This window comes from Miscanthus floridulus, chromosome 10 (assembly GCF_019320115.1).
Source record: "Miscanthus floridulus cultivar M001 chromosome 10, ASM1932011v1, whole genome shotgun sequence".
NCBI lineage: Eukaryota > Viridiplantae > Streptophyta > Magnoliopsida > Poales > Poaceae > Miscanthus > Miscanthus floridulus.
Genome location: NC_089589.1, coordinates 104,803,000 through 104,826,145, shown reverse-complemented (window position 1 = coordinate 104,826,145; position 23,146 = coordinate 104,803,000). Strand labels below are relative to the sequence as shown.

The 23,146-nt window shown below is 39.7% G+C and overlaps 1 protein-coding gene across 2 annotated transcripts in view; it reads left to right on the top strand.

The window, feature by feature from the left end:
• The window catches only part of LOC136485229 (uncharacterized), a 29,571-nt gene extending 7,364 nt beyond the window's left edge, over window positions 1-22,207 (top strand). For both annotated transcript variants that reach the window (XM_066482153.1, XM_066482152.1), the window contains one exon: window positions 19,906-22,207. In XM_066482153.1, the coding sequence (XP_066338250.1) occupies window positions 19,994-22,006 (2,013 nt within the window). In that variant the 5' untranslated portion in view covers window positions 19,906-19,993 and the 3' untranslated portion in view covers window positions 22,007-22,207. The remainder of the gene's footprint in view (window positions 1-19,905) is intronic.
• The last annotated feature ends 939 nt before the right edge of the window (window positions 22,208-23,146 follow it).

The following is a 23,146-nucleotide window of genomic DNA, read 5'->3' as shown; positions in this document are numbered from 1 at the left end:
CCTTGAAAAGGTGCATCATTGTAGGTAGAAAAACTCTTGTCCTGATCTAGCAAAGCTAATACATAGGTTTTACTTCAACCTTTTTTTACTCCTTCAAACACTTACCTGAGATTTCTTGATCCAAACTAACTTAAAACCTTCTCTAGTAGCTCTACCAATATCTTGATGATCTTGGATAAACTTAAAACCTTCTCTAGTAGCTCTACCAATATCTTGATGATCTTGGATAAACTTCCCTTGAACCTCTGGTAGAATTTTGCTATTCCAAGGAACTCCACGTCACTATTACATACTTGGGTAGGTTACATCCAAACTCATCATTAGCTTTTCTCGAGTTCTTCTCCCTTTTTTTTACCATAAAAAACATATCCCAAGAAGAGAACTTTCTTTAGCAAAACTCACTTGCTAACTCAGTAAAACATTGAGATGTTCTGAGTCCCCATAAAATCAACTGTAGATGTCCAACATTTCCTTCCTATGCCAACTTATCCTAGGTATGTTAAAAATTAACTCCCAATTGATAATAACTTGAAATGATAACCAATATGGGAAAATACCCGAGCTCCTTGATCCAACACATCTTTAACAAAACACCTGCACTAGATAGTGACTTCCCGTCTAGAGACAGAACCTATACTTTCAAGTGAAGTACCCGAACATATGAAACCTTCGTCTTACAACTTATTTAGCTTGGCTACCTCCTTAAGAAAAGATAAACTAGGGGACACAAGAAGGGTAGCTTGCACCTTCTTCTAGATGAGATAACTAGTATCAAGACATTATGACATCCCGATGATACTCTTGTATATGGGCAAGAACAAGGAATCTGGAATTCCTCGCGAGCAAAAAAACAATAGCACAGTAAAACAACTGTAACTCTCATTTTGTTAATCCAATAGATCTACAATTTATATTGTTATAAAGCTTATCAAATCCTCCACAACTTCCTTATAGAACACTTTTCCAAATTCTTTAGTTCAGGTAGTCAAAAATAGTGCCCAATAGAAACTATTCTAGGCTTCAGACAGCGCGGTTGCATCATCTTGTGATTTTCATAACTCCATGACCAAAATAGCTATTAGGCTGATTCTTATGCTCAGAGAAAGATATTGAAGTCTACTATTGTCCAAAATTTTCTCATGATTTATGATCGTCCAAATGAGAGATATAAGCCAAAGAGTGTAGGCTGCTCCAAAACGATAGTATAGGGAGAACAGAAGAAAACCATAACCCAACTATTTATTTTACTAACCCTTATACCTTAGTCCTATAAACTAAATGAAATTGTGGGAACACCCAACAAGATTATTGCAGTCATTACAAAGATGCAAAACAAGCATAAGCATAATGACAATTCAACAAAGCAATAAAGGTGCACACTCAATCATTGACTCAACTTGCGATACTATCGTTTTTATTACATAAAGGGCACAAACTCCTATTCCTTAACTAGGGTGTGGCTGTGAGGGCATCTAGGGTAGCATCCCTTGCATGACAATGAGGGCAACACATCTTCCACTTTGTTGATCTTGGGTAGTCTAGCATGACTTCTTTTGTGGGCAAAATCTAACATAATGTCCTTGTTGTTGGCAATGATAACACTTTCTCTTAGCTGGATCTTTAGTGTCATACTCCATAGAATTGTTGCTTAGAGTATTGTTAGCTTGCTAACTCTGAAGGTTCATCTTTATTTGATTGGACCACTTTCTAGCTCGCTTGATTCTTCAGGGTTGAAACTCCTTATAGGTGATCGTCCACCCATCTATGCATACCTCATTTGGAAAGAGTGGAGAAATCTTAGCTCGAGAAACTTCTGACTCTTTCGAGTCTGAGTTTATCTGACCAGGGATTGCACTTGGATGTAATAATGTAGTAGAACTCGAATGTTGATTGCTTCCCAATTCTAGCTCTGGTGAGACCGCCTTCCTCTTCTTATCCACATTAGCCTCATAACTAAGGTTCACCTTGACTTCCCTCTTATTAGACTTGTTCTGAAGATAGGGCAAACCATAATGCTTACAACATTGACATTGGTACTAACTACCAAGCATATTGCTATGAACACCTTCATTGGACTTCATCTTCTTCCAAACTTCTGCCACTTGTCTCTTCACTAGTCCCTTTGGTATGTTGGTTTGACCCTGTAGCAAGCACTATTGAGAACTCCCATGTTGAGTCATTTCTTCAAGTACTTGTTGTTGCATAGCTACAAGCTTCTCCTTGTCGAATGCAATTATGGACAATGTAGCTTGGTCCTCCTGACCTTTGATGCTAGTGGTCTCCTCATTACGACCATCTACTTAGATGAAAAGAGAGGTCTTAGAATAGAGACAAGGCTTTCATAACAGAACAGAGGTCAAAGTGAGCATAACTTTTAGCAAATAACAAGGTTGGGGAGAAAGCAAGAAGTAAGCATAGATGAAAGCATACTAGAACGTCCAGTTCTAACTAGGCTTGTGTCCTACAGTCAGCATTGCTTTGATACTACTTTGTAGCACCCGATTTTAAGAATAAAACCAGATACACACCATATGTGAGCCTAGGAAGTCAAATCTCACATATAGCTACAAATAAGGGCATTATCAATAGACAATGCTCAATATATAACATACTTAGTATAAACAATATAACCTTAGATAGCCAACAGTGGAAAGACAACTCCGATCTTTAGGTGAAGCCTCCGATTCCACAGGGACAACTGATTGGTTGATCACAAGCCTAATTCCTCCAAACTCTAGCAATCTGGTACCCATCTGGGATTTTTATCCAAACAATTAAAAAATAAACCAAGCGTAAGTACATGTCATACTCAACAAATATATCATGGGGTTCATGAGGCTCAAAAGGCTGACACTAGTTTAACTACGATTAGCTTTTAATGAGTCATCTTTTAGCAATTGGGTGGCAACAAGTTTATTCACAAGCCCACATAAACACATGATCAGATAAACATGAATAATGAATAGCATAAATAGTAATCATTAGTGAGCATCTTTATCATTAGTATCATTAGTGTTCATCATCTATTATGTAAATGTTCCAAGGCCACTCATGACTGTGAGCACGACTGATATACCAGTTTTACACTCTGCAGAGGTTGTACACTTTCACTGTGAGTCGTGATTTACCCTTTTTTCTGAGGTGATCAGCCTCTTGACCCACTACCAAGGAAGGTTGGCAGGGTTCACTATGAAGCCTTTCAAAGGTTCGTCTAATAAGTTAGGGCCATTAGATTCACTCAGTAAAGAGATGTAGAGCCCCCCTTCCTGATGGCACAATGATGTGCAACCTATACACAAGGGGATAGAGGCCGCACTATACCTGATTCGGCAAGCCATTCTTACGCCAATAAAAGTAACCACTAACAAGCTAGAAAAGATCCTCATACTAAGCTAAAGCCAGAGCCATGTAGCCCTCACAGTTGTACTATAAGTCCCGGATGATCACTTACAGATAAGTCCTTAGGGAGAGAAATCTAGAGCACCATAAAAATAGTTGAATGCTCTAGCCCCCTTGTTCCATGTTGCTAAAAGCATCTTTTAGTGTTTATTGCATATACCATTAGTCAAGCTACAAGATCATAGTTGTAGTTGAGCACTAGCATCATACTACCCAATGCAATAACCCAAAGGTATCAAGGCACAAGGTACAAAGTACTATGGAATCCTTAGTGGTAGTCAAGGTAGACACATGCAGTATGAATTAAATGATATTAAGGTGAATAGGACAACAAGGAAGATCCCATGCTATACTTTCCTTAAAACACCGATCCTTTGGTAAGCTTTAATCTTCAACGTCGTTCTTTTTCTTCTTCTTGATCACCACGTATATCTCACTGACTGGACGTAATCGTAGAACACCACACAAACATCCAGGCAATCATACATGAAGCAAACAATAGATCTAAATTAGAACAATACACCAAACATACAAAAAAGTAGGTAAAGGAGTTTGAAACACGACTCTACGCATTGCTACGAACACACAGTCGCGAGAGACACGCTAATCGGAGCTACGGTTTGAAAGAAACGGCAACCGAAAGATCTACTCATAAGAGAAAATATAAACTATAAGCTTCATGTGTTTTAACTATATAAAAGCATATATAAATTGAATTAAGTCAAATTTAGATTTGAATTATAAAACTAAAGTAAAACAAATCATATTTTATTTATAAAATCCAGTTGCATAATTATTAATCAAGATATGATTTAAACCATGAAATTTCAAAATAGTAATATGGTAAACACTGTTACTAACGCGTAGATCTTGTCGCTATGAATTGTAGCATCAGGTTTTAAGAACAAAACCAGATACACACCATATGTGAGCCCAGGAAATCAAATCTCACATATAGCTACAAATAAGGGTAATATCAATAGACAATGCTCAATATGTAACTACTTAGTATAGAGAATATAACCTTAGCAAACAACGGAAAGACAACTCTGACCCTCGGGTGAAGACTCCAACTTCACAGGGACAACTAACTAGTTGATCATAGGCCTAATTCCTCCAAACTCTAGCAATCTGGTACCCATCCGGGATTTTTTCCAAAGATTTAAAAAGTAAAGCAAGCGTAAGTACATGTCGTACTCAACAAATATAAAATGGGGTTCATGAGGCTCAAAAGGCTGACTCTGGTTGAACTACGATTAGCATTTAGTTGTCATAATTTTAGCAAAGGGTAGCAACAAGTTTATCACAAGCCCATAAACACATGATCAGGTAAACATAATTAATGAATAGCATAAATAGTAATCATTAGTGAGCATTTTTATCATCAGTATCATAAGTGTTCATCATCTATTCCGTCAGGGTTCCAAGGCCGCTCGTGACCGTGAGCATGGCTGATATACAAGTTTTACACTCTGTAGAGGTTGTACACTTTCACTGTGAGTCGTGATTTACCCTTTTGCCCGAGGTAGCTAATCTCTTGACCCACTTCAAAGGAAGGTCGGCAGGGTTCACTATGAAGCCTTTCAAAGGTTCGTCTAACAAGTTAGGCCCGCTAAGGTTTTCCCATCAATAAGCATGAACCCCCCTCCAAGGAGTGACTAACAAAATACAAAGAAACCAAAGTGCACCCTCTTGGTAGGCTAAGATCATACAAATCATAGCCCTACTTGTGCCATAAAGGTAACCACTAACAAGCTAGAAAAGGTCCTCATACTGAGCTAAAGCCAGAGCCATATAGCCCTCACAGCTGTACTGTAAGTCCCAGATGATCACTTATAGATAAGTCCTTAGGGAGAGGAATCTAGAGCACCATAAAAATAGTCAAATGCTCTAGCCCCCTTGTTCCATGTTGCTAAAAGCATCTTTTAGTATTTATTGCATATACCATTAGTCAAGTTACAAGATCATGGTTGTACTTGAGCACTAGCATCATACTACCCAATGCAATAACCCAAAGGTATCAAGGCACAAGGTACAAAGTACTAGGGAATCCTTAGTGGTAGTCAAGGTAGACACATGCAGTATGAATTAAATGATATTAAGGTGAATAGAACAACAAGGAAGATCCCATGCTATACTTGCCTTCAACTTAGATCCTTCTTCAAGTCCAAACTTCAAAGATCTGCTTCTTGATTCACCACGTATAACTCACCGACTGGACAAGATCATAAAGCACCACACAAGCATCCATGCAATCATACATGAAGCAAACAATAGATCTAAATTAGAATAGTACACCAAGCATAAAATCAATATGAAAAGTTTGTAAAGCGAATCTACGTCTTGCTACGAATACACAGACGCGAAAAGCACGCTAATCGGAGCTACGATGAAAAAGATACATCTACCGATAGATTTGCTTTATACGTGGAAAAGAAAACTATAGGCTTCATTTATTTTAACTATATAAATTCATATATAAGATATTTTATAAATAATATAAATTGAATTAAGTCAAATTTAGATTTGAATTATAAAACTAAAGTAAAACAAATCATATTTTATTTATAAAGTCTAGTTGCATAATTATTAATCAAGATATGATTTAAACCATGAAATTTCAGAAATAGTAATATGGCAAACAATGTTACTAATGCATAGATCTCGTCGCTATGAATCTAACGCAACTTGAACAGGTCAAATCAGAGCTAAAACGTAGAAGATATGAATTAAACAAGATTTTCTTTAATAAAATAGTAGATTAAATCTAACCTCAAATTTTAAAAGTTAAAAACATATCTAACAGTACTATGAACATGTAGATTATGAAATTACGAACCTAACGTAATTTGAACGGGTCAAATCGGAGTTAAAACGGAAATTTTATGGCTAAAACAAGATTAGTGGCAAAACTGTAAATAAGTGAAAACGTATTTTTGAAGTCAACCGGACAAAATACGCTTTTAAAAGAAGAAGGCGTAATCTGTGAAATACAGATTGGACCACGGGTTAGAATCTATAAAAGGGCAGGGGCTCTTTAGCAATAATGACAGGCGAAGGGGTACGGAAATCTTGGACCGTTGGATCGAGAATAGACGGATGAGATTAGAAGACGGGGAGGGAGAAGAGATGCCGGCACCAGAACAGTGACTGAGCGGCGGTGATTTCGTCGGCATTGGGGATTTCTCATCGGAGAAATTGGGGAGAAGCGCTACGGAGCTAAATTGGACTCGGGGTTGGCTCTAGGAGCTAGATAGGGCTAAGGCGAACTTGGCTATGCGATCTGTTGCAACTATTGGCGAGCAGAGCTAGCTAGCAGCGTGCCATGGCAGCGGCAGAGTGACAGCATAGCAGTGCAAGGCATCATAGAGTGGGAGAGAGAGAGGTAATGGGTTCTACGGGTTCATGAAGTCCACGTGAAACTTGGAGATCATCTTACCGTGACGGATAAACTACTAATCGGCTCGGTGGCGTCTTCTTCTTCTCGGCGGATCCGAGGCTACAGAGCTAGAGCACAGGGCGGCGCTAGAGCTCAATTCTAGGGTTTGGCGAGGGCAGCACAAGCTTAGGCTCGGTATTAAAGAGGCCGAAGGATGTGGGGTGCACGCAACCGGAAGAGGCGTAACAAAGACAGAGATGGCATAGCGGAGAGTTCACGTCGCATATGGCGTGAGGTAGAGGATAGAGCTGACAAGGCGGCCTCACTTGTCGGCATCGATGAGAGCAGGGCCGGAGTGGTAGAGAGAGTAAGGAGGTGCACGAGCGGCTTTTACTGCTGAGCGGGCCGAGCGCGCGAGGCTAGGCTGTGGCCTGGCTGGGCCGGTGCGGCTTTGCTAGGCCGGTGGAAATGAGCCGGCGCCACATCGGGGAAGAGGGGAAAAGAGCGGATGGGCCGCTGGGAGCGGGAGTAGGCCGAGCAGGCCATCGGCCCAAGGAAGCAGGGCCGGTGGGGAGTGGAAGCCAGCAGTAGGCCGGGCCAGAGAGCAGACCGGCTGGGCCAAATAGAGAGCAAGAGAGAGAGACGTTTTCTTTTCCTTTTCTATTTCTTTTCTTTTCTTATTTCAAATCCAATTTAAATATGAACATATGCAAACTCAAATATTATTTCCAATTTATTTTTCAATTCAAAATAGGAGTAGAACCATTGTTAGGTTTTCAAAAAATAAATTTTACAACTTTTTAAACTCTTTTATTTTCAAATTTTCTTTTCTTTTATTTCTAAGCCCTTTTCAATATTATTTCCAAAGAATTTGAATTCATTTTTAAATTTTGGATTCAACCACTCATTGCAATAAATCAAATGCACCGGCATGTATGCACAAACATGTTGCTATGCCTTATGATAAATTTTAATTTAATGAAAAATATTCTTTTCCCTATTTCATGAGCACAAAATTCAGAAATAAATCATTTTAAACCTATTTTCAAAAGAGGCAAATTTTAGGGTATTACAATTCTACCCCCCTTAAGATGAATCTTGTCCTCGAGATTTCGAAGATAGTGATAAAAGAGATATGGATACTCTGCCTTTATTCGACCCTCATTTTTTCCAAGTTATATCTTTCATTAAGAGCCATTCTAAGATCCTGGTTGGCTAATCTGAATAAGCATGATCGTCTCTTGTATTGAGATCCTCCAATGGTGTTTGCTCCTTTACGCTGACATCTAAAAACTCATTGTCCACATTACTATCCTCACAGGATGCACCTTCTAATAGGTCATTCTCGTATTCCTCAGGTGCAGGTTGAATAACCTCATACTCAATTCTTTCTCCTGACGGTGTGGTTAGAAGCACCAAACGCTGGGCGTACTTAATCACTCCTTTACAAGCAGATAACCATCCATTTCCAAGGATAACATCAGTGTCCATTAACTCCAAGACTATAAGGTTTGCCTCGAAGTTCTTCCCTTTTATGTGAAGACTAACTTTTGGGCATAAGCGGTTTGCCTTATTTTCTCCTCCTAGAGAGTTAACTATTAGGGGTTTCCTCATCGGAAGCATAGTTATCTTATGTTCTTCCACATATTCCCTAGAGATGAATGTATGTGATGCACTGGGGTCCAATAACACCACAGCAGTGTCTGAGCTTACTGCAATCAAACCATAAACAACCTCCTTAGCTCCATGAGTGGTAATCAGATCCACATTGTTCAACCAGCCTTGAATGTAGTTTCGCTTTAACTTATTGCCTTGCACCTGCTCCTTATGGACATTCTGTTCTGACTCCTGCTGCTGTTGATTCTGGCTTCGATTACTCTCAGCAAACTTCTCAAACACAACCGTTCTTATAGTGTTCAATCTCACCACAATCATAACCTTCCTTACTAGTAGAAATATTTGTCGTTATCAAGGTGATAGTGGGAGATGACAAACATGGCTCTTGAGAACTAAAATGCTGCACTTCATCTTTCAAATCCTTCAACTTAGCTACCCCTTAAGAAAAGATCAACTAGGGAACACAAAAAGGGTAGCTTGCACCTTCTTCCAGATGATCTAACTAGTATCAAGACATTCTGACATCCCAGTGATACTCTTGTGTATGGGCAAGAACAAGAAATCTAAAATTCCTCATGAGCAGGAAAATAATAGCATAGTAAAATAGCTGTAACTCTCATCCAATAAAGTTGTAGATTATACCGTTGGAAAGCTTATAAAATTCTCCACAACTTCCTTATAGAACACTTTTCCAAATTATGCAGTTCAGGTAGTCAAAAATAGTGCACAACAGAAATTGCTCTAGCTTTTAAACAGCACGGATGCGTTACCTTATGATTTTCATATCTCCATAACCAAAATAGCTATCAGGATGATTCTTCTGCTTAGAGAAAGATATTGAAGTCTACTATTGTACAAAATTTTCTCATAATTTTTGGTAGTTCAAGAACACAGATGTAAGCCAATAAGTGTAGGATGCTCCGAAAAGACAGGATAGAGGAAACAGGAGATAACCAAAACCCGACTATTTATTTCATTAATCCTTATACCTTAGTCCTATAAACTAAATGAAATTGTGGGAACACCTAACATGATCATTGTAGTAATTACAAAGAAGTAAAACAATCATAAGCATAATGACAAATCAACAAAGGAATAAAGGTGCACAACTCAATCATTGTCTCAACTTGCGATACTATCGTTCTCATTACACTAGGGGTAACAATCCTAAGACTCGTCTTCAGATTACGCAAGAAGGTGATGAGGGACAGTTCTAAAAGCATATCAAATCAAGGAGTGATGATGAGAATAAAGACTTCAAAATAAGCACCAAGGTAGAGATGAATAACAAGGGTAGAGATATAGTAGAGAAGAAAATATCAAGGTTCATAGAGCAAGGGTTTTTGTAGCAACTTTTAAACCTTAGAACGACCAGTTTCTACTAGGCTTGCATCCTATAGTCAATATTGCTCTGATACCACTTTGTAGCACTGAATTTTAAGAACAAAACCAGATACACATCATATGTGAGCCCAGGAAGTCAAATCTCACATATACCTACAAATAAGGGTAATATCAATAGACAATGCTCAATATATAACGTACTTTGTATAGAGAATATAACCTTAGATAGCAAACATCGGAAAGATAACTCTGACCCTCAGGTGAAGACTCCAACTCCATAGGGACAACTGACTGGTTGATCACAAGCCTAATTCCTCCAAACTCTAGCAATCTGGTACCCATCCAGGATTTTCCCAAAGATTTAAAAAGTAAAGCAAGCGTAAGTACATGTCGTACTCAACAAATATAACATGGGGTTCATGAGGCTCAAAAGGCTGACACTGGTTTAACTGTGATTAGCTTTGAGTTGTCACAATTTTAGCAAAGGGGTAGCAACAAGTTTATCACAAGCCCATAAACACATGATCAGGTAAACAAGATTAATGAATAGCATAAACAATAATCATTAGTGAGCATCTTTATCATCAGTATCATAAGTGTTCATCATCTATTCCGTAAGGGTTCTAAGGCCGCTCATGACCGTGAGCATGACTGATATACTAGTTTTACACTCTATAGAGGTTGTACACTTTCACCGTGAGTCATGATTTACCCTTTTGCTCGAGGTAGCTAATCTCTTGACCCACTTCCAAGGAAGGCCGGTAGGGTTCACTATGAAGCCTTTCAAAGGTTCGTCTATAAAGTTAGGGCCGCTAAGGTTTCCCCATTAATAAGCACGAACCCCCCTCTAAGGAGTGACTAACAAAATACAAAGAAACCAAAGTACACCCTCGTGGTAGGCCGAGATCATACAAATTGGAGCCCCTCTTACACCATAAAGGTAACAACTAACAAGCTAGAAAAGGTCCTCATACTAAGCTAAAGCCAGAGCTATATAGCCCTCACAGCTGTACTGTAAGTCCCAGATGATCACTTACAGATAAGTCCTTAGGGAGAGGAATCTAGAGCACCATAAAAATAGCACAATGCCCTAGCCCCCTTATTCCATGTTGCTAAAAAGCATATTTTAATGTTTATTGCATATACCATTAGTCAAGTTACAAGATCATGGTTCTAGTTGAGCACTAGCAAAGCTACCCAATGCAATAACCCAAAGGTATCAAGGTATAAGTACAAAAGTCGAGGATATCCTTAGTGGCAGTCAAGGTAGACACATGTAGTATGAATTAAATGATTTAAGGTGTATAGGACAACAAGGAAGATCCCATGCTATACTTTCCTTAAACTTAGATCCTTCTTCAAGTCCAAAACTTTAAAGATCCGCTTCTTGATTCACCACGTATAACTCACCGACTGGACAAGATCATAAAGCACCACACAAGCATCCATACAATCATACACGAAGCAAACAATATATCTAAATGAGAATAGTATACCAAGCATAAAAATCAATATGAAAAGTTTGTAAAGCGAATCTATGTCTTGCTACGAATACACAGACGTAAAAAAGCACGCTAATCAGAGCTACGGTGAAAAAGATACATCTACCGATAAATTTGCTTTATACGTGGAAAAGAAAACTAAAGGCTTCATTTATTTTAACTATATAAATTCATATATAAGATATTTTATAAATAATATAAATTGAATTAAGTCAAATTTAGATTTGAATTATAAAACTAAAGTAAAACAAATCATATTTTATTTTTAAAAATTCATCATAAGGTAGCAACATGTTTGAGCATACATGCCCTTGCATTTGATGTATTTGATTGAGTGGTTTTGATTGAAAATTCAAAATGGTTTTAATTGCTTTTGCAAAAGAAATTAAAAATAATTTTGAAATTAAAGAAAAAGAAAATTTGAAAATAAGAGAGTTCAAAAAGTTGTAAAATTTATTTTTTGAAAACCTAACATTGGTTCTTCTCCTATTTTGAATTGAAAAATAAATTGGAAATAATATTTGATTTTGCATAGGTTCATATTTGAATTGGATTTGAAATAAGAAAAGAAAAGAAATAGAAAAGGAAAAGAAAAAGAAAACCTCTCTCTCTCTTGCTCTCTATTTGGCCCTACCGGCCTGCTCTCTGGCCTGGCCTGATGCTGGCTTCCACTCTCTACCGGCCCTGCTTCCTTGGGCCAATGGCCTGCTAGGCCTGCTCCCTCCCTCTCTCTTAGTTTTCTTCCGCTCAGCCCAGCTCTTTCTCTTTCGCTCAGCCCAGCTGAGGCCTAAAGCCGCTCGGCACCCATGCAGGTCGCGTCACACCATGTCTCCTCTCCCTTGCGCGCAGTCGCTGCCACCCTGGGCCCACGCATCAGCCGCGTCTCCTACCTCGTCACCACATCGGACTCCACCACCACCGCCATGGACTCCGAGTCCGTTCCACTTTCGCGTCAGGCCGAGAGCCCCATGCCACTACTTTGTCGTGCCGCCTATGTCGCTCCGCCCCTACAAAATCCAGAGCCCCTGCGCCGCCTCGCCTGAGTCGCATGTGCCGTCCTTGCCCTAGCGAGCTCGCGCCGCCATCCGCCGTCGGCCGCCAAGCCGCGCGTTGTCTCCGTGCCTCCTCTTCCGTCAGGAACATCCTTGGTGAGTTCGCATCATCCTCCTCTCTCTTTCCGTGATCTTCCTGTATCCAATTATGCCTGAGGTCATCACCTAGACCAACTTCGGCAAGGCTGAGCTGATCCGGCCATGGCGCCATCGTCTGGATGCAGCCGCCAACGACCTCATCTCCCCCAACCAATCATAGCTATCCGATTCACGATCAACATCCCAGATTAGAAGTTACCGGTTCACAGGCACAATTGCTAAAGAGCCCCTACCCTTTTACAAATTCTAACCCACAGTCCTTGGCGTATTTAACAGAATACGTCTTCTTCTTTGAAAAGCGTATTTTGCTCGGTTGGCTTCAAAAATACATTTTTAGATATTTATAGTTTTGCCATTAGATTTATTTAGGCTATAACTTTGTCGTTTTAACTCTGATTGGACCCGTTCAAATTGCATTAGGTTTGTATTTACGTTGTCTACGTGTTCATACTACTGTTAAGGATGTTTTTAACTTTTAAAATTCGAGGGTAGATTTAATTTATTATTTTAATAAAGGAAACCTTGTTTAATTCATATCTTCTACGTTTTAACTCTGTTTAAGCCCATTCAAGTTGCGTTGGATTCGTAATAACATAAATTATGCATTAGTAACAATGTTTATCATGTCACTATTTCTGGAATTTTATATTTAAACTTTAATTTGAATAATAAGTATGCAACTGGATTTTATAAATAAAATATGATTTGTTTTACTTTAGTTTTATGATTTAAATCTAAATTTGATTTAATTCAATTTATATTATTTATAAAATATCTTATATATATATATAATTTTATATAGTTAAAATAAATAAAGCCTATAGTTTTCTTTTCCACGTATGAAGCAAATCTTTCAGTAGATGTATCTTTTTCACCGTAGCTCCAATTAGAGTGTTTTTCGCGTCTGTGTGTTCGTAGCGAGACGTAGATTTGCTTTACAAACTTTTCATCTTGATTTTATGCTTGGTGTACTGTTCTAATTTAGATCTATTGTTTGCTTCGTGTATGATTGCTTGGATGCTTGTGTGGTGCTTTATGATTTTGTCCAGTCGGTGAGTTATACGTGGTGAATCAAGAAGCAGATCTTTGAAGTTTTGGACTCAAAGAAGGATATGAGTTTAAAGCAAGTATAGCCTGGGATCATCCTTGTTTCCTATTCACTTTAATATATTAAATTCATATTGCATGTGTCACCTTGATAGTGATTCCCTAGAATTGAACTTATACCTTGATTCCTATGGGTTATTGCATTGGGTAGTATGATGCTAGTGCTCAACTACAACCATAATCTTATAACTTGACTTATGGTATATGCAATAAACACTAAAAGATGCTTTTTTTGCAACATGGAAACAGGGGGCTAGAGTGTTTTGCTACTTTCTAAATGCTCTTAGATTCCTCTCTCTAAGGACTTATCTGTAAGTGATTATCCAGAACTTACAGTACAACTATGAGGGCTACATGGCTCTAGCTTTAGCTCAGTATGAGGACCTTTTCTAGCTTGTTAGTGGTTACCTTTATGGCGCAAGAGGGGCTCTGATTTGTATGTTCTCGGCCTGCCAAGAGGGTGCACTTTGGTTTCTTTGTATTTTGTTAGTCACTCCTTAGAGGGGGGTTCATGCTTATTGATGGGGAAACCTTAGCGGCCCTAACTTGTTAGACGATCCTTTGAAAGGCTTCATAGTGAACCCTGCCAACCTTCCTTAGTAGTGGGTCAAGGGGCTGATCACCTCGGGCGATAGGGTAAATCACGACTCACAGTGAAAGTGTACAACCTTTGTAAAGTGTAAAACTGGTATATCAGCCGTGCTCACGATCACGAGCAGCCTTGGAACCCTTATGGAATAGATGATGAACACTGATGATAAAGATGCTCATTAATGATTATTGTTTATGCTTTTCATTATTCATGTTTACCTGATCACGTGTTTATGGGCTTGAGATAAACTTGTTGCTACTCCTATGCTAAAATTATAACCATTAAAAGCTAATCGCAGTTAAACCAGTGTTAGCCTTTTGAGCCTCATGAACCTCATGTTATATTTGTTGAGTATGACATGTACTTACCCTTGCTTTATTTTTTAATTATTTGGAAAAATCCCGGATGGGTACTAGATTGCTAGTATAGAGGAGTTAGGCTTGTGATCAACTAGTCTGTTGTCCCTATGGGAATTGGAGTCTTCACCCAAAGATCGGAGTTGTCTTTCTACTATTTGCTGTGTAAGGTTATATCCTTTATACTAAGTATGTTATATATTGAGCATTGTCTTTTGATATTACCCTTATTTGTAGCTATATGTGAGATTTAACTTCCTAGGCTCACATATGGTGCGTATCTGGTTTTGTTCTTAAAACTGGGTGCTACAGAAACATATCTAACAGTACTATGAACATGTAGATTATGAAATTACGAACCTAACGCAATTTGAACGGGTCAAATTGGAGTTAAAACAGAAATTTTAAGGCTAAAACAAGATTAGTGGCAAAACTGTAAATAAGTGAAAACGTATTTTTGAAGTCAACCAAACAAAATACGCTTTTAAAAGAAGAAGGCGTAATCTGTGAAATACACAATGGACCATGGGTTAGAATCTATAAAAGAGCAGGGGCTCTTTAGCAACAATAATAGGCGAAGGGGTACGAGAAATCTTAGGCCGTTGGATCGGGAATAGACGGCTGAGATTAGAAGACGGGAAGGGAGAAGAGATGCCGGCGTCGGAACAGTGACTGAGCGGCGGCGATTTCACCGGCATTGGGGATTTCTCGTCGGAGAAATTGGGGACAAGCGCTACGGAGCTAAATTGGACTCAGGGTTGGCTCTAGGAGCTAGATAGGGCTAAGGTGAACTCGGCTATGCGATCTGTAGCAACTATTGGTGAGCAGAGCTAGCTAGCAGCGTGCCATGGCGGCGGCGGAGCGACGTCATAGCGGTGCAAGGCATCACAGAGCGGGAGAGAGAGAGTTAAGGGGTTCTGCGGGTTCATGAAGTCCACACGAAACTTGGAGATCATCTTACCATGACAGATGAACTGCTAATCGGCCCGGCGGCGTCTTCTTCTTCTTGGCAGATCCGAGGTTGCGGAGCTAGAGCATAGGGCGGCGCTAGAGCTCGATTCTAGGGTTTGGTGAGGGCAGCACGAGCTTATGCTCGATATTAAAGAGGCCAGAGGACGTGGGGTGCACGCAACCGGAAGAGGCATAACGAAGATGGAGACGGCATAGCGGCGAGTTCGCGTCGCATATGGCGTGAGGTAGAGGATAAAGCTGATAGGGCGGCCCCACCTGCCGGCGTAGGCGAGAGCGGGGCTGGAGTGGTAGAGAGAGTAAGGAGGTGCATGAGCAGCTTCTGCTGCTGAGCGGACCGAGCGCACGGGGCTAGGCTATGGCCTGGCTAGGACGGTGCGGCTTTGCTAGGCCGGTAGAAATGAGCTGGCGCCACAGCGGGGAAGAGGGGAAAAGAGCGGATGGACCGCTAGGAGTGAGAGCAGGCCGAGCACGCCGTCGGCCCAAGGAAGCAGGGCCGGTGGGGAGTGGAAGCCAGCAACAGGCTGGTCTGGAGAGCAGACCGGCTGGGCCAAATAGAGAGCAAGAGAGAGAGAGGTTTTCTTTTCCTTTTCTATTTCTTTTCTTTTCTTATTTCAAATCCAATTCAAATATGAACCTATGCAAACTCAAATATTATTTCCAATTTATTTTTCAATTCAAAATAGGAGAAGAACCATTGTTAGGTTTTCAAAAAATAAAATTTACAACTTTTTAAACTCTTTTATTTTCAAATTTTCTTTTCTTTCATTTCTAAGCCATTTTCAATTTTATTTCCAAAGAATTTGAATTAATTTTTGAATTTTGGATTCAACCACTCATTGCAATAAATCAAATGCACCGGCATGTATGCACAAACATGTTGCTATGCCTTATGATAAATTTTAATTTAATGAAAAATATTATTTTCCCTATATTTCATGAGCACAAAATTTAGAAATAAATCATTTTAAACCTATTTTCAAAAGAGGCAAATTTTAGGGTGTTACATGAATCTAACGCAACTTGAACAAGTCAAATCAGAGCTAAAACGTAGAAGATATGAATTAAACAAGATTTCCTTTAATAAAATAATAGATTAAATCTAACCTCGAATTTTAAAAGTTGAAAACATATCTAAAAGTGTATAAACATGTAGACAACGTAAATACGAACCTAACACAAGTTGAACGGGTCGAATCGGAGTTAAAATAGAGATTTTATGGCTAAAACAAGATTAGTGGCAAAAATGTAAATAGATGAAAACGTATTTTGAATCTAATCCGAAGAAACTACGCTTTCTAAAGAAGAAAACATATTCTAGAAAGGTGCTATGGACTGCGGGTTAGAAAATTAAGAACCCGAGGGGTCTTATGCAAAAATAGCAGCTGAAGGGGTATGGGCTCATTTGAGCCTTTGGATCAGGAGCAGACGGTTGAGATTAGATGGGGAAAGGAGAGGGGAGTCGGCCGCTGGTCGGAACAGTGGCCAGGGCAGGGGTCACGGCGGCGCCATGGACGGACCTCACCGGAGCTTCGCCAAATGGCGTTTTTAGGCCTCGGTTCGTGATGGGAATAGCACAGGGAGAAAGAGGGCAAGACTATGAACTCACCTCAGCGATCCTCGGCGGTGTGGAGAGGACAGAGGCAGTGTGTGGCTTAGCGGGGTGATGGTGGATGGTGGCGCTAGGTTGCGGCGTGGCGACTGCGAACTAGGGTGGGGTGGGGCGGCGGGTGCTCGGGTGGATGCGGGCGGCACGACGCTCCTATTTAAGGGGCCGGGAAGCTTGGAGAGCACGACACTAACGAGGTGGCTCAGAGGAGAAGACGGACACGGTGGCGACGGAGTCTGGCTTGGACACGCACAGGGAGGACGAAGTGCCTGACATGCGGGCCCGGCATGTCGGCGACCAAGAGAGGGGAAACGGGCGACGTCCGCGCGTATTGGGCCGGTGCGTGGGGTGGGCCGCGGGAGCGAAGGAGAAAACGGGTCACGACGGGGAAGACAAGTGGATGGGCCACGCGAGAGCGGGAAGGAAGCAGGCCAGCAGCAGGCTTTGGGCCGAATAGGAGAGGAGAGGGAAGGAGTAAAATTTCTTTTCTTTTATTTCAAAACCTATTTCAAATATGAATCACACCAAATTTGAATGGAGTTTCAAATACACTTTTCAACTTAATTAAAAATAAGAAATTTTTGGTAAGTTCTCAAAAATAAATTTTACAACCTTTTTAAATTCTTTTATTTTTCGATTCCCTTTTCCCTCTTTTCGTTTACTTCAAAGCCATTTTCAAATTTATTTTTCAAAAGCATTTTGAATGTTTTCAATTTGAATCAAATCCACACAATTCAAAGAAATAAATGCACCGGCATGTATGCACAAAAATACAGAACCAAATCATTTTAACCCTATTTCCAAAGTTGCAAATTTTAGGGTGTTACAAAATCGTAGTAAAAACAATTATTGCATAATAATGAATAACAACTATTCTACTCTACTTCTAAGAACTAATTATAGCATCACATACTAACAATGATGATCTTAACCACCATGGAATAATTAGCTAGGAATTTAAATGTGTTCATAGACACCAACCTTTTGAATGATGGATTCACCACAATTTGAGCCTTGCACAAATGTCCAATTGGAAAAGTGCTCTCTAAAATAGAGAAAGAACTAGAATGAGAATCAAGCAATGTAACCATCAAAAGAAAGCTAATTAAGCAACAAAATCAAAGGAGTGGATGTTTGTTACTAACCTTAAAGCAAAAAGATCAAGCCTTTCTTCAAAATCCAAGCGCTTGCTTCATGGGGAAGCGCAGCTGCAACAATGGATGGAAGGGCCCAAACGCGCGCCTCTGTTCTCGGAATGAAAGAGAGGAGGAAGAAGAGGACGGCTGCAGTCTTTTTGTGTTGTAGGCTTATCACTGTTGGTTCTTGGCTAGAACCGACTATGATAAATCTCAATCACTGTCGGCTCTTTGCTTGAACCGGCAGTGATAAGTGGCCGCCAAAACACTGCCGGTTCAAGCCACAAACCGGCAGTGATATGGTCCTTCGCTGTCGGTTTTATCTGAGGCCCAATCATTTTCTCATTTTCAAGCTCATAACCGGCAGTGAAGGTACATCACTGTCGGTTCTCACAAATCCGACAGTGATGAGGCCGACAGTGATGTCCAAATCTGTAGTAGTGCCTATTAGTCAGTTATTGGGACCACCGATCATGGGTCCAAATTAGTGAGACCTGTTAGGCTCTTGAAGACTCGGTCAGTTTTGACTAAGCCAAGATCAACTCTAACAAATCTATTTATTATACTCCATCCGTTCCAAATTATAAGTCTCTTTGATTTTTTGGTTTATTCATTTTGCTATGTATCTAGACATATTATTATATGTAGATGCATAGTAAAATGGATGCATCAAAAAAGTCAAAGTGATTTATAATTTGGAACAGAGGGAGTATTAACTAGCAAATATTTAGTTACAAACAGTTTGCAAGTAAACCATGCATGATCATGTGCTCATAAAGCAAATTTTTATATTAACTTTAGTTTTTTAATTAGTTACAAACAGTTTGCTAAATAAATCGTTCTTAAAAGAAATAGGAGGTATCTGTAAAAATTATTTCTGTACTAGTGGAAAGATCCATGGGGTTCTAGAGATGTTTTATCATATCATGATGTACGGCATACTCCCTTCCCAACCGTTGCTTCTTAGCCCACTAACACTGGTCCATTCATCGGATGATCCGCCAGCTAGCCCAGGTCTATTACCGTATCATCCTATGGCACTATGCAAAGTGGATTCCGACTGTTGCCAGGCTTACTGAAACTTCTTTCTTTTCTTCACTGTCATCCTTGTTGATGATCACCGGATGATTTGCCTTCTTATCACTGTATCATCCGGTGACCCTTGTCTTCCCAATGCAACGTACTGGACTCCATTTTATGATCCAATGACCTCGCTCTTTCATGTGATTTAGTGCATGTTCCGACTCCATTTGTGCTTGGATTTTTTATCACTATTGTTCGTAGCATTCTTAGGACCTATATGCACATGTCTGAAGCATCTTAACACAAATGTTAGCCCCATAGTTTGTCTTGTCCTTTAAATCACTAAAACCATGCATGATCATGCATATGAGCACATGATGCTTAGAAAAGTACGCCTAGATAGAGAGGTCTTATGGGTTTGTATTTCATGGAAAATGCATGCATATTTTTCGTGAAGTAACATATTTTAGTGGCAGTTCTTTTTTCTGTTTCTTGCAACCATGGGGTATTGGTTGGCCTGGTTACGTTGCATCATTTTCTGTTTCTTTACATTTTTACCGATTTCTATAACCCGTCATCTTGAGTATCCTTCTCTAAAAATCCAAAGTTACTATTCAGTGTTAGGAGCTGTTAAATATATGAACTGAGTGAAGTCTATAAAGTTGCATTTATTAATTAACTAACTATGCCTAGAAAATGAATAACACATTATTTTTATCAGATTCCCAACTGTAGTCTCGGACTGCGGGATCTATATATTGTTGGCCTAGATTGGAATATCCACAAGCTTCTGCAAGGAGTCCTCATCCATGGATGCGAGTCATGGGACAGTTCAAACTTTGAATCATTTCGAGGAAGATGAGCTTAAAGGAATTACTAACAACTATAGTATTTGCATTGGTGAAGGTGGCTTTGGGAAAGTGTATAAAGGAGTCCTTCCCGATGACTATGATCTAGTTGCAGTGAAGAAATATATCCGTACAGATTTAAAGGACGAGTTTATGGAAGAAGTAAGGATTCATAGTAAACTGAATCACAAGAACATTGTGAAACTCATAGGCTATTGTATTAGTGAAAGTAATCTAATGTTAATAACTGAGTATATCTCCAATGGAAACCTTGATGACATACTCCACAATAATAGGAACATTCCCATCCCACTGGATACAAGATTGGGTATTGCTATAGGGTGTGCAGAAGCATTGATCTGCATGCATTCGATGCATTTATCGAGTGGTGGCGACCTTATTTATCATGGTGATATTAAGCCTGCCAATATCCTTCTAGATGAGAATTTTACAGCCAAGGTATCAGATTTTGGATTGTCAAAGCTTCTTTCAGGTGGCATCACTCAGTTCACAAATACGGTAGTTGGAAGCATGAATTACATGGATCCTGAATATCTCCGTACAGGATGTCTTACCCCAAAGAGTGATGTCTATAGTTTCGGAATAGTTCTCTTGGAACTAATAGCTAGAAAAAGGGCAAAGGAGGGTGATGTTTACCTAGTTGGAACTTTTGCCGAGGCAAAGGCAAGGGATTTGAGGGGACTATTTGATTCAGAAATAGCGAACGAAAACAACATAGGGATTCTTCAACAGATGGTGAAACTAGCAAATGAATGCCTCAGACGGGATAGAAATGAACGTCTTAAAATGACTGATGTGGCAGAACGCCTTCGCGTGCTTAAAAGAAAGGTGAGGACCAGACAAGAAAACAGACGTCCCCAATCCAGTTTGGAATCATTCTGTTCATGGTACAAGAAGAGTCCGAGCTTTCTCGAGAGAAATGCTAGCAATCATAAGATTCTATCAGAACTAAGAAATGTAACAAGATTCACAAAGGAGGAGATAAATGATGTCACAGAGAATTACTCTTGTCTACTCGAGGAAAGGGGACCAGCTAAGTTCTTTAAAGGAACACTTGAGGATAATACAGTTGTGGTGGTGTGGAAATTTCTTTATGCAGACTCAGAAAAGGCAATCATCAATGGAGGCATCATCTTGTCTCAAATTGTTCACAAGAATATTATCAGACTTTTGGGTTGTTGCTTGGAAGCTGAAAGTCTGATATTGATATATGAGTATGCTAATAAAGGTAGCCTTATGGACATTTTAGGCAGCCAGGAAGATTTTCCCCTAGACAAACGTATTGGGATTGCAATTAAGACTGCAGAAGCATTACAGTACCTCCATTCATCAACTACTGGTATCATTGGACATGGTAATGTTGCAGCATCTACTATACTTCTAGACAATAACTTTTCGCCAAAGCTCACAGATTTTTCAGGGGCATGTAAGCTTATCACGGAGACTGAAATTACTGCCAGGGATAGTGTAATTACGCGCAATTTTCTTGAGAACATACTCAACAACTACCCAAATCACTTTACGTCAGTGTTGAAGAATATGGAAAATGACTTGTACAGGTTTGGCAGTGTTCTATTTGCACTCATTAGTAGGGACAACAATATTAGTTTAGATGACATTGTCTTAAGATTCACCGAAGCTTACCAAACAGATAATAGTGGGGAGGCGTTCTTCGATAAGGTTATAACAGCCAAAGAAGAAACCAATGTCCTGCAAGAGATTGGGAGGTTGGCACTAAAGTGTACGGTCTCGAATGTTGATGACATGGATAAGAGACCAACAATGAAGGAAGTGGCAGAACAACTTCACATGATTAGAAGGTCTTGGAAGGAGCGTAGAACAGAGGCAACTACACAAGTTACTGAAATTGAGGCTACAGCTGTTATGTCAGTAGAGCCAAAGCTACCAAAATTGATGCGCCGCTTGTATGGATATAGGCGAATTCAGTTGTGATCCTACATAAATTTTTAGTGTGATCAATCTCAAGAACGACAACTAGATTGTGATGTGTTATTGTTTGGAAACCATAGCTGTACTGTACTTTATTGGTATATTTTGTTAGATATGTGTTGGATATTGATGTACGAGTTTAGTTACGCTATGACTCTAAGTTGTATTTGGCAGTATAGCGTAAAGTTGGAGTAGGACTCTGTAACCCGGCATCCTCATAAATATGAGAGGAGGGCTGTTGTTGTAACTATGACCACAGGTTTGTGGGAGGGCAGCGGCACGTTGCCGGGTCCCTGCAGCTGATGTTGCTGGTATTGGCGAGGAGCGCCCGTAGTCATGCCCCGGGGATGTAGGCTTCGGCTGAACCTCATTAACAAATATCGTGCCTCTGGTGTTGTCTGTGATCTTGCATGTCTGTCTTGATAGATTCAATCAACGCTTCCACGCGTGGAGATTAGCAGACAGCTTGATGCTATGAGGGCTAATTTCTAACAATTGGTGTCTAGAGCTACGGTTGGAGTATTGGATTTAGAGGCTGTTGTTCCTAGCATCACTACAAGAATGCACTAAGAAGTACTTTGGTATTTATTGTGACTCAGAAATAACACAAATATATAAATGAAGCGTTCTGCAAGCGAACAGATAATATACCATTGTAGCACTTCACCCGGGAGTATTCTTGGTATCGTTATTTATATTTTTATCACAGGGAAGGACGGGCAAAGGGAATATATTAATAACTTATACTTATGATGGAGAGATAAACCATAACCAATCTTCTACTCATAACAGGAGTAAATGAAGAGATATGATAAAGATATGATAAATGATAATTAATAATTGAACACTCAAAGTACTCCTTTAGATGGCACTAGCATGGCTAAGTTGATACAACAGAGAAACTAATTCCTAAGTCATCCTTAATTACAAGTCAAAGCATACTATGATTAGTGCAATTAGACTTAATAATCAAGGATAAGATCAACTTCATATCTACACATAAGGGATATTATTAAGAAAGATAAAAAACAGAGCCTGACTTCCATCGCAACTAGATCCTAATTGCCTATATTCAGGGTGTGGACTACAAAGGACTCAACGAGAGCGTCACACTCGCGATCTATCACATGGACCGGAATATAG